The sequence below is a fragment of the Protopterus annectens genome, chromosome 9.part0, assembly GCF_019279795.1.
Source record: "Protopterus annectens isolate FY-2018-M chromosome 9.part0, PAN1.0, whole genome shotgun sequence".
Lineage (NCBI taxonomy): Eukaryota > Metazoa > Chordata > Ceratodontiformes > Protopteridae > Protopterus > Protopterus annectens.
Window position 1 is genome coordinate 1,764,181,925 of NC_056743.1, and position 12,614 is coordinate 1,764,194,538.

The following is a 12,614-nucleotide window of genomic DNA, read 5'->3' on the forward strand; positions in this document are numbered from 1 at the left end:
AGGTGGCATCACAGATCTGATATGGACCAATACGAATTCTCAATTCACAGGTCTAGAATGTCAGTATTTACCATTTAGATGGTAAAGCATCATTTTTTATTTCCACTTTAGGGCTTTTCAGCCTTGATAAAACGCATAGTTTACACAAAAATAATAGTCAGTGAGTTTACTAAAGCTTACTGTGCCATCTCCAATTAAATCCTATCTATTCATTCTTTTGACACTTCTGTGTGCCCTTGTGTCTTTAAACTGCTTTTATGTTTTAGATGCATTGCATACATTTCTGTTCTGCTGACCAGCTTCTGTAGTTCATCCACTTGGACAGGTGCCACAGAAGGTGTGAAGGAATTTCGAATGCTGCACATGAACGGTGGAACTTCATTAATATGGTATCCCCACCCCCATCCAACAACAGCACTCACTGTCTTGCCTGGTTTAGGAAGCTGCCAAAATACTCCTTGTGGGATTTTACACAACTGGCCATGTGACTGGACAGCTTATTATCCCAATTATCTTTGGCACATTGTTAAATAATTATTTTTCCACAAGAAACTGAACTGGATGGCTGGCATTTTGATGTATAATTTAAACCGTCTGTCCAAGGGGGTGGTAATTAAAAAAAAATGCAGTGGAGAATTAACTTAACTTTTAATCCTCTTCTAGAAGGAGCTAGATGCATTATTTATTTATGTGTTTGTACGTAGTATTTGTTTATTTTGTAAGCCCTACACAGGGGTGACCGACTTCAAAGAGTTAAAGGCACATTATGAGCTGAAATATAGATTATAAAATAATGCAGATCAATCCTACAGAGCTGAGATATGATAGCTAGAGATCAGTACAGGGATTAAATAAACAAATAGTTCGTACTAAATCAGCAAATGCATATTAAACAGATACAAGATGCATAGCCTCCTTCCAAATACTCAATACTGATACCTGAACAATTATCACACAGAAAGAGAAAGCATGTATTTAGTAAATATTATTTAAGATTATTTAAATATGAATGCCTTCTGAAACCTTACCTGTACATAGTCTGGTAGAGCAATATCCAGCATCAGAAGGGCTGTTAGGTACGTACCCAGGTATGGAACTGTGCCTTGGGTCATGCTCTAAAAATAAAGTGTAGGTTTATATGCATCTACTATATCTGAGGACATTCACATTTCTAGCTGATAAAACATGAATATCTGTTACTCAGTCAAAGAAAAAAATTAGTTTTGTATGTATTACATCAGCAGATGTACCTTTAATGTATTTTTCATGTTTTCAAGTAATTTTGTAATAGTGTTTTGTCCCTAGGAGACTGAATGTAATATCTCTTGTCTGTTGCACTGTTTCTCCTGGAAATTATCTTTACAGAATTTGTTTCTTAGGCCATCTTTCTCTTCAGTTGATTTCTCTCTTCCCTACTGCAGAATTAGTAGGGAAGCAAAAAGGAAAATGTTTTCTATGATTCAAGTGGGATCTTGAGAGTTCTATATGAGTGCAGTTGTATGCAACATCACATATACTTGTCCCAAATAGTATCCATCACTCTAAATTTCCATTTAAGCTACACAAGTCAACATGCACGTGCACAAATATGTGCTGCATAATGCGGAAGCTCCATTCCATTGCAGTTGTTATAGCTCAGCTATTCGGTGGCCCTACAGACACAAGTTCAACATGAAACAAAGAACAATATTGCTCATGACCAACACTGCCTACAAATAGATAAACACAGTATTACTCATAAAAATATAAGGACAAGAAAAATCCCCTTCAAAAGAAGAAATAGGAATATGAAAATCAGAGTGTTAATCTTCAGCTCTCTGATCAGTGTCACCTGGGACCTACACTTTAAATTCTTTCACCCATGGGGAAATGGTGCTACTCTGCTAGCTTCTATGCTTTAAAAAAAAAATCAGCACAAACTAAAACTTTTTTTTTATGTGAGCTTAGCAAAAGAATGGGAATGCTTCATTACTACGGAATGGAACACAATCCTGTTACAGTCGTGGCTATCTAAAATGGCCTCTATTCCATCATCCATTACAAGGATTCTGACTTTTGTTCAGTTGATTAGATACTGAGTAATCAGCATGTGTGGTTTACAGCTTGCTGAATTCTGATCTTAACAGCTATACATGTTTTTATTATTTTTACTTCCCGGGAAAACTGACAGGTGATGCTCCTATAATTAAGGACTGACATCTTAGTGAACTGCCCAGTGTCCCAAGGTCTTAATAGTTTAATGGAAAGCAAATAAAAAATATCAGGATAATAATCGCCTTAAAATCAGTTGATAAATTTAACATAATTTTGACAGAGCACTCATCGGATTGACACAGCACTGTGGAAGTGTAGTGTCCTGGTCCGCATTAATTCTGAAACATCATTCGCTCATATAGAATCCCCAAACTAGTATCTATCACATTCCCCCACATCTACCAGCTCTTCAACACATGACACAAGGACATTGTATGGAAGTGCTGGTACACAAGCATATCAATGTGAGACCTTGTACACTGTCAGGGAGCCATTTGGATGGTAAATACAGAAATTGCCAGGATAGGCAGAATGAATCAATGTTTATTTAACAGACAGGTGCATTGGTCATCCATCCACTCATAACAGGAGACAGAACAAAGACAGAGGGAAAAGGCAAAGATGGAAATACAGTATGTGATAATAAGAAACTACAGATAAATAACTATTATCAACAAAGAGAGACACACCTCACAGTCATGACCTCAAGTATGCATTGGAAAATGTAGCACTATTAAAATCACAGAAAGGATGGGAAAACAAATGCAAATGCTATGTTACGAGCGGTACTGGCTTCCTTTGAAGCTCACACTCAGTGTTGCCTTACAGCTACACTTTCCCATTGTACAGATAATGTGTTCCAACAACTGCAGGAGCAGAGTGCCCCACATACATTCTGGGGTCACCTGTACACTCATACAGTGCTGTTGCACCTTGTTAACACTGCTGGTTCCAGTGATGTTTTTTTTTTTCTTCCCTTCTTCTCAGTGAAACTACTTCCCATGTGCAGCATGTTTTGATTCTCCTAAACAGAATAATTTAATGTGATTAAATTTATACATACGGAAATTGCATGCATGCATTAAATGGATGGCAGGTCTAGTGTGTGTGCACTGCTACAGCTAAGATGAGCAGGACATATTTTTTTGAATTTCATGGAGCAATTACTACATTCTGCTCTGGCTAATTTAGCAGATCTATGTAGTTATGTAAGCTTAGACCACACTCACATATCAGTTTTTACTGTTTCTGCAGCAACAAGCTATTGGAATATCATCCCCATTAGTTAGCCCTACACTTAAACATTTGATGAATCCTGACTGTTTAGACAACCTTTCTCCCTGGAATGTGTTTGTGTGCCCTGCCACTGTCTTAATTGTTACATTTACTGCAATTTTAATGTAATGTATGCTGATATTTTTGAAATCCTGGCAGCAACCTATGTAAATGGTATCTTGGGCTTTATTAACAGCATCAGCATCTGCTGAGTAGTGGGCTCCCCCTGCTGGTCAACAACTAAATCTGCTGGCAGTTTACTCAACTTTTGCCAACCAAAAGAACAAATGCGCTTACACCAACAATGAATGTCCCAGTTTTGCCTTGTTGTACATGACAGTATATTTTAATTTTGATCAATTTCTTTTCAAATTAATAATGTCCTAAAAATGTCCTCGGATGATGACCATAGAAATGATATTCATTCTCACATGAACTCAAAAGCTGCTAGCAATTAACTATGCCTAGCAATAAACACCAAGGCAGCTTTATGTACCCTAAGATGTGTCCCTTTGCTGTTACTAATAGGTCTCCCAGTGCTGCTGTTTGTAGTCCCAAGTTCATTTTATGCAATGAAACTCTATCATATGCATCTGCAGGGTTTCAGCACCTCCTGCTGTTGTTGCAGGTATTAGCTGTAGTCCTACAGTAAGTAACAACATAATAATAATCTATTAACTACCCTCCCTTCCAACAATTCCCGTAGCTTTCCTAATTTTTTGTTCCCTTTTTCACTTTACTTGGGCTGCTGTTATATACAGTCTCTCTTTCTGCTGCAAAAATCGGTGCTGTCTGTGCTTTATCCAGTCAGTCATTACTATATAACACTGTTTTTTTTATAATGACTGTTATTATAATTGCTTTAAACATACTGTAACTTATTACTGCATTTTCTCCAGACTACTACTCAATACACATTTAGAAATGAGCTATAAGGACAAAATGCCTTTTTTCACTGTTTAAACAAATGCACTTTTAATATTTTCTAGCATTTTTTTACACAAACTCAAGAGAACACCACAGATTTGTAAACTGTGCAGTGCATAAAATTGTGAGCTCTAAAACAATCTTAGTTACAATACATGCAACATTCTTCATAAGTACTAGGCTAGCTGCCCTTTCAGGCTGCTTTAAGCCTAGCCAATTTCTGTTCAAAGGTGAGAAACAAACACTGCACCAAGTGTCAGTGAAGAAAACACTTTAACCGTTATGCCAACCCCCATTCTTTTATAATAAGTAATACTATTCCTCCTGAGGTATGGTTGGTTGTCTTTCTAGTCTAACAGTTTTTTACATTTCAATGAACCTGGGAGTGATAGTCAACTCAGGCTGGTCCATCACTGTGCATCACCCCAGTACCTGCTTGTGAGGTACTAAAAGCTGCTTCTTTTTGTGGTCATGCCTTGCCGAATCCAACCAGAAGTCAGCATCCACTCTCATAGCATGATAGCATGAGGTTGTTTGTAAGCAGTCTCAGACAGCAGTCCAAATTGCCACCTGGAGGTCTGCCATCAAGTGTGGTACCAGTGTAGAGGCATTTACCAAACATCAAACAAATGGGTTTCTGTTAAACAGACACAAAAAACACATATATTTTTGTCTCCTGCACCGTCACTATGTGGATGGCTGCACATTCAACCCTTCCAATTCAAATCCAAAAGAGACACATCTCTGAAGGAAAAGCATTCCTGATGTGTGACAATTCTAAAGTAAAAGAGGTTCTTGTCTATAAACCAGACCTCTAATCTCATTCAGCTAATGGTGTTTGATGAAACTGTCTTTGGATAGATGGTCTAGCCAGAATGAGTATTGAAGATCTGGCCAGGAAGAAAACATAAAGCAACGGACGATAAGAGAAAGACTGATGCCCACACAAATCATAGCGGTATTTTACTTTAGTGGTGAGGAGTCACATCTGTCACAGTCTGCCCCCCAACGCACACAGAGAAATGGCTGCAGGTAAACAGGGAAGAAAATGCTAAAGTTCACCTCCCTACCTGTACAAGAGTTTAGCACAACAGCATCATACCATCTCCCTAGGGGAAAAAAAAAATCTTTTCTGCCTGGATGCTATTAAGAGTGAGCAGAGCTTTATTCCATGATTTGATCTATACTCATGGATAATGCCAAAAGTTGCTTAAAACAGCCGCAGGTCTGACTCTCTTAAGGAAAGTGTTCCTTCCTGCAGGGGACCTTGCAGCGTACAGGGACATATGGAAGCAGCTTTTGGTATCTTAGGGCAAATAACGGGTTATGCACACAACAGGAGCATCCAGTAGATAAATTGACAGAGGAGGTTGCAGTACACCTTCTGAAAGAAAAACATACATCATCTATATAATCCCTCTATTTCTTTTTATTTTATTTAGCTCCCACTAAGCCTATGGGCTAATCTCAGGGGAGATCTGAGGTCATATTTAGACTGACTAGGTGAAATTTGGCCAAGACACCATGAAAACTCCTCTGCTCTTCACCGAATAATACCATGAGTTCTTTAACATTTACCAAACTGCCACTAGGTCAAAAGGGGCCTTAATTTAACATCATACCCAAAGGATGACACCTCTGTATCGTTGATGGAATATAAAACCAAAAAAATATTGTTTTCACTCAGTTCATAAAGAAACAAGGATGCACCTTTCAATGAGAGAATGCTACACAAAACAAAACATTGCTGAACTGGGTTATGGGAAGAAAAAGTACAGACACATCCAAGAACGTTCAATTTGTATGTTTAAGGACCCCAACTGCAGTCCTCAAAATTGAGGAAATTTAAGTGCAGTATCAGTGAAATATGTACTAGCACTTAAATGTCAGTATCTTCGATGATTCTGTTTTCTCCAAGGTACAGTAATCTTGAAGTTACCATGTGTAAATAATAGGTGTGTTTGACTGCAATAGGGAGGTACAAGGGGGGTGGGCTTGCCCCCTGCTAAAAATGTTTTAAATGTTTAACAGCAGCCTTTGAAATCTGCTGTTACTTTGGCTAATTAATAAATAGATTTTTATAGTTTTGTAACTCACACTATTAAGGTATGAAGTTGTGCTAAGGAACTCATTGAAGAGAAAAATGGGATAAATCAAATATTAGAATAAAATAGGGGAAGGACAATTAAATTAAGCTGGCTGATACAGCCAGGCAGACTTCATTAATTTTGTGTGTGTGTGTGTGTGTGTGTGTGTGTGTGTGTGTGTGTGTGTGTGTGTGTGTGTGTGTGTGTGTGTGTGTATGTATATATGGATCTACCTGAAAACATCGAAAGCTTGAAACGCCAATGATGAGAACACCGACACCAGAAGACTAACAATGGAAATGATCGACAGTTCAAAATCCCGACTCTGAAAACACCGACATGTGAAACGAGCGCAACTGTGTAAGTATGCAATAGTGACAGATGTTAGGGTTAGGGTGATGGACTTTAGGGTTAGGGTGCGGGTAAGATAAGTGTGCGATAGTGATGGACTTTAGGGTTAGGGTGCGGGTAAGGTAAGTGTGCGATAGTGATGGACTTTAGGGTTAGGGTGCGGGTAATGTAAGTGTACGATAATGACGGACCTAAGGGTTAGGGTTTGGGTTAAGGTTAGTGCATAGATAGTTGTGTATGTAAGGTTTAGTGTAGGTTTGTAAGGTTTTTGGTGTGCTTGTGTTCATAGGTTCATAGGTTCATAGGTAGGTACTAGGCTATCGGCCCAAGGGCCTACATAAGCCTAGCCAGCAAGGTTCCATAGCTTACACCACCCAAGAAAGTTATTTTCCTATGCCAATGTAGAGCAGAGACAAAGAAGTGATCCCAGGGATGTATTTCCTATTTCCCATCCATTCATCAAGATTTTTCTTGAAGAGTGCTAATGAAGAACTTTGCTTGACATAGATGGGTAGCTTGTTCCAGAGTATAGGAAGTCTCTGGGACAAGAATCTATCCCTCCAGCATGTCCTGTTTATTGTGGTGACAAGGATTAGGTCCCTAGAGCATGTAGCGCGGAGGGATTGGGATTTCTTTAGGTGCAGCATGTCCAACAGCTCTGGGTTTGACATAGCTTTATATGTTAGGCAGAGATCACCTCGGAGTAGGCAATACGCTACGGAGTAAAGCTGGAGGTTTTTGAGGTGGTCAGTATAGAGCATTTGTTTGAGGCCAGTAATCCTCTTTGTGAGGTACTTCTGTGGCCTTTCCAGCTGCTGCAGATGTCTTGTGAGGTACATTCCAAAAGTGGCGTTGTACTCTATAATGGGTCTAATGAGTGACGAGTAGAGGGGAACAATTACCTCCTTTTTCCTGGATGAGAACCCTTTTATGATGAGGTGTGCCACATAGAAGGACTTCCTGACTTCTGAGGCGCTGTGACTATCAAAGGAGAGACTACTGTCCACCTGGGTCCCAAGGTCTCTTATCACACATTCGGTGTTAAGTAGATTGCTGCCTATGTGGTAGTTCATGGGTACAGAGTTTTTATCAAAGAGGATGACACTGCACTTTTTGGCATTGAGCTTGAGGCCATGGCTCTGACACCAGGCATCTGTCTCAGTGAGGCCCTTCTGTAGGATGTCCACATAACTTGGGACTTTACTGTGGCTCCTAGTTTGCAGTCATCTATGAACTTCATTAGCCAGAGGCCTTCTGTGTTAGCCTGTACTTCAGAGAAGTAGATACCAAACAGGAGAGGTCCCAGGACGGAACCCTGTGGTACTCCACTTGTCACTGCTTTGAGGTCAGATTTGGAGTCTGCAACTTTTACAGTGTGGGTTCTGTCAGTGAACACATTGGCAACCCATCTTGTGACGTAGGGATTTATACCTAGTTTAGTGAGTTTAGCTATAATTCCAGAATGGGGGATGATTTCGAAAGCCTTGGCGAGGTCAAGATAGGCTGTGTGAACCACCTTACTCTCATCCACGGCTTTGGTGGCTGCCTCAAAGAAGTCAATCAGGTTCAGGAGGCATGGTCTGCCTTTCACAAGCATGAACTGGGTGGGATCCAGAGTTTGGAGGTTACCAATGTCTTTGTTTATGAGTTCCATGATGATACGTTCCATGGCCTTGCAGACCAGGCTCGTCAGGCTAATAGGTCGATAGTTCCCGGGATCAGTGGTGGCACCCCCTTAGTGGAGTGAGATAACTGTTGCTGTGTGCCATTCAGTGGGCACAAAGCCTGATGTGAGGCTATTATTGAACCTGGTGCTTAAGTGGGGAGCCAGTTCGTTCTGAAGTTCATGTAAAACGCAGCCTGGGATGTTGTCCATTCCCATGGATGCTGTGTTTTTGGCTTTAGAGAGTGCAGCTTTTACCTGCATAGTTGTGATTACAGGGACTCTGCATTCTTCCTGTATAGATATGGGCCCTTTAGGGGGTGAGAGAGAGGTAAAGTTAGCACTGAACCTATCTGCCAGGATGTTGGCAATATCAGTTGGTTCTGTAATTTTCGTGCCTTTGTGCTGTAATTCAGAGCAGATCTGGGTGTTGCCATCTAGATTCTTGACATAGCTATAGAATGCTTTGTGGCTGTCCTTGGATTTTGTGGTGATTTTGTTTTCATAGCTAGCTTTGGAGGATCTTATAAGGGATCTCAGCTTCTTACTGAGGCTGACCAGGGAGCTCCTCCACTCATGGGATTTTACTCTCTTTTGCAACAGTTTCTTCCTTCTGCTGTACAGTTTGTTTATGGCAGGGGACCACCAGATTGGCTTCCTTTTTTTGGAGGATAGCATCTTGGTTCTGTTTGGGATAGCACGATCCATGCACTTGTGTAAGTGCTTATAGAGTGCATTTGTGTAGGATTCAGCAGTTGTAACTGTATTGTCCATCTGCATGGGTGTCATGAAGTTCACCACTTCTGTCTTAAGAAGCATGAAGTTAGCTTTGGAGAAATTTTTTGCTGTGGTTGCCTTAATGGGGGTGGGAGTGGGATGTGGACATCAAGGGTGATAAGCTTATGGTTGGATCAGACCAACGAGGAGTTGACTTCAGGTGTGGAACACTGGTCACTCATGTTGGTAATGACTAGGTCTAGGATATTGTTGCCCCTGTTGGGGGTGTGGATAAGTTGATCTAGGACATTGGAGTTTATGAATTCCAGAAAGCGTGGAGCTAAGGAGTTGGTACATGAGTAGTTTTCCCAGTTAATGGTGGGGTAGTTGAAGTAGCCCATTATTAGGGTGTTTGGTTGAACCCTAATATTTTCCAGTACATCAAGAAAAGAGGAGTGGGAATCCTGGGGCATGGTGGGGGATCTGTAGCAAGCTACAATTTGGATTATAGTTTTGCCCAGAGTTAGTTGCACTTGGATAACCTCGGGTGCATTATGCTGAGCAACTAGCCTGGAGGTGTGGATATCCTTAATGAATATGGACACACCTCCGCCTTTGGTGTTTTGGTCCAGGTTACATGGCCGAAAAGTGTGGTATGAGTTATAGCCTGGTAGTGCCATGGGGTGCTCTCTGGAGCCTTGAACCAGGTCTCAGTCACTGCACAGATATCGATGTTCTCCATTTTAAGGAGTGCCTCGAGTGAGTGCATTTTGAGATTTAGACTTCTAGCATTGAGTAGCATTACCCTCAGTTTTTGCTTGCCTGTTCCTGTTATGGTGGTGAATTTGCTATTTGAACTCTGCATAAAAAAGGCACTATGGGGCAGCAAGAGCCTTAGCCAGTATCCGAAATCCCAGTGGTGACAGGTGCAGGCCATCTCTGGAAAAGCATCGTGGTCTATCGACCATGTCATCCCAAGCAGACAGATACTGGATCCCCTTAGAATGACACCAGAAGCTTAGCCAATTATTGAAGTCAATCATTTTGTCCTTGTACTGCGGTATCATTCTGGGCAATGGCAGAATGCTACTCAGGGCTAGGGTCATACCTGCCTGGGCTACAAGATCGGAGAGCTCTTCCATGTCTCTTTTCATGTAGTCCAGGGAGGTACATCTCAGGTCATTCACACCAACATGGACAATGACAGAGTCATATTTGTACTTTTGTGGAGTGACCTGAGTGCGTGGGTTATGTGGCGGATCCTGGCACCCGACAGGCAGTTGACAGTAACCTTCTCCTTGTTTAGCCTGGTGAGTGGGACATCAGTGTGCCTAACTACAGAGTCACCTGTGACTAGTGTGTTGGGTACGTTGTTTTGCCTTATTGGCTGTGGTTGAGTGGCACACTGAGTCTGTGGGCTATGTGTCATTTGGGTTGTGTTGGGGGATGGAGGTTGCTTGCGTTTCTGCTTTGAAGGTCTCTGTTGCTTAGACAGATTATTATTGAGAGCCTCAGCGAATGTTTTTGTGTTACTATGTGTGGATTTTGGTGGTGTAGATATAGTGAGACTATGTGATGAGTGTGGTGTGGTGCAAATGTTTACCTTCTCCTCATGACTGTCAAGTTCAGTCTTGGTTGGAGAGAGCTTTACCTCCAGTTTGGCTAGATAAGTGCATCTCTCACAAGTTGTAGTGTTGGATGGTAGGAGGAGAGGGTTGTCTGTGTACATGAGGCAATTTCTACATTGCCTCAAGATGCCCAGATTCATCTGATAGACAGGAGAGAACACTGGGAGCTGACCCTTGGACATGCCTGAATAAAAAACTATTTTCCTCTAGATAAGTGAGGAAAGTGAGTACAAGAGCTGTTTTTCTCTAAGCAAGTGAGAAAAGTAAGTAAAAAAACTGTATTCCCCTAGGTAATGAGGAAGATTGAGTGCTATAGTAATTAGTAGCTTATTTAGTGCTTACAAGTTCTGAACAAGTGCTGAGCATGAATAAGCAAATTTAAGTGCTAAAACTAAGAATCTGTATCTGCACTAGATGAGTTACAGGACAGAAACAAGTGCAAATGCAGGCTTTCAAATCAGAAAGTTGAGAGAGATGGAAGATTGCCCAAAAGGCGAATAACTACAATTTCTGGGCCAGAACCACTCATGTGGTAGACACGTTACCTAGTGCTTACCACTCCCACTGATAAGTTAGAAGGCTTCCCTCCAACACAGAAAGGCTTGGGGGCTGAGAAGCTTACATACATTCCTGGATACAGCAAATCTGTATCTGGAACACAGGAAAGGTAGGAAACAGGCTTACAGTTTTTTTTTTTTTACAGAAAAGTAGCAAAAACAGTAGTAAAAACAATTCACATGCAGTACAAGCTAGCACACTTGAGTATGCAGCAATATTAGACTAAACACAGTTTAAAAAATGCAATTAAATTAAAAAAGACTAAAACCAAGTGCAGAAAGAGTTTATTAGGTAGACTGTGTGCATGTTTTTCGGAAAAGGGATTTGTTTTGTTTTGTTGACTGTCGGGATTGTGGTTTGTCGGACATGTAAACTGTCGTGTTTTTGAACAGTCAGTTTTGTTGTGTCAGTGATCTTGTTGTCTGTGTTTTCGTGTGTTGATGTTTTCAGGTAGATCCGTATATAAATATATATATATATATATATATATATATATATATATATATATATATATATATATATAGATATAGATATATATATATATATATATATATATATATATATACATACACATATTCTTTTGGCTTTTCCTAGTTAGGAGTTGCCACAGTGGAACTCCAGTCCGCTAATGATTGGCAGTGGATTTTTACGGTGCCGAGTTGCCAGCCTGATGCCCAACCTTCAAAGAAAGCACACCCATTCACGCACACACCTACCTGCATGTATTTAGACATCACTAGACCACAGGGAGGACATGCAGACTCCACACAGAAGGTGCTCCAGACGAGAATCTAACAGGACAACCTCTTGCTGTGAGGTGACAACACTAACCACTGCACCACCGCGGCCCCTATACACACACAAACATATATAATTATATTATTCATTTATTTATATGTATGTCTTACCTTAGATCGAATGAGCACAGTGCTGACATTTGGCAGAAACAGATGGTTGACGTGCATGAGACTGACAATTCCAAGGTAGGGGAATATTCCCTTTCCCTGGGGATTATGCAATCTCAGACTTAATATTTAGAATTAGCAGAGGGTGTGGGGGTGCAGGGGGGCTTGCATCATTGCCAAAGCACTTGCTGTTGGTTTAGCCCAGTTCTGGTAATCCTCGAGCATGCCCAATACATGTCAACATTCAATGTTTCAATGTTTTTACATCGATATTCTGGAGACTGACATTGTACTTGTTCAATCTATACTAACAGAGCCATATATATATATATATATATATATATATATATATATATATATATATATATATATATATATATACATAGATAAAGTTATATATGCATGTACTTATATATAAGCACTAAGAAGGCATGATTCTGAAAATGATTCACCTTATTTCATTTATTCT

General features: G+C 40.5%; 1 protein-coding gene across 1 annotated transcript in view; it reads right to left on the reverse strand.

Annotated features, from left to right (window-relative positions):
- Positions 1–12,614, reverse strand: part of RGL3 (ral guanine nucleotide dissociation stimulator like 3) — a 958,134-nt gene that overhangs the window by 498,959 nt on the left and 446,561 nt on the right. The window contains exon 11 of the mRNA XM_044084617.1: positions 1,029–1,115. Within this exon, the coding sequence (XP_043940552.1) occupies positions 1,029–1,115 (87 nt within the window). The remainder of the gene's footprint in view (positions 1–1,028; positions 1,116–12,614) is intronic.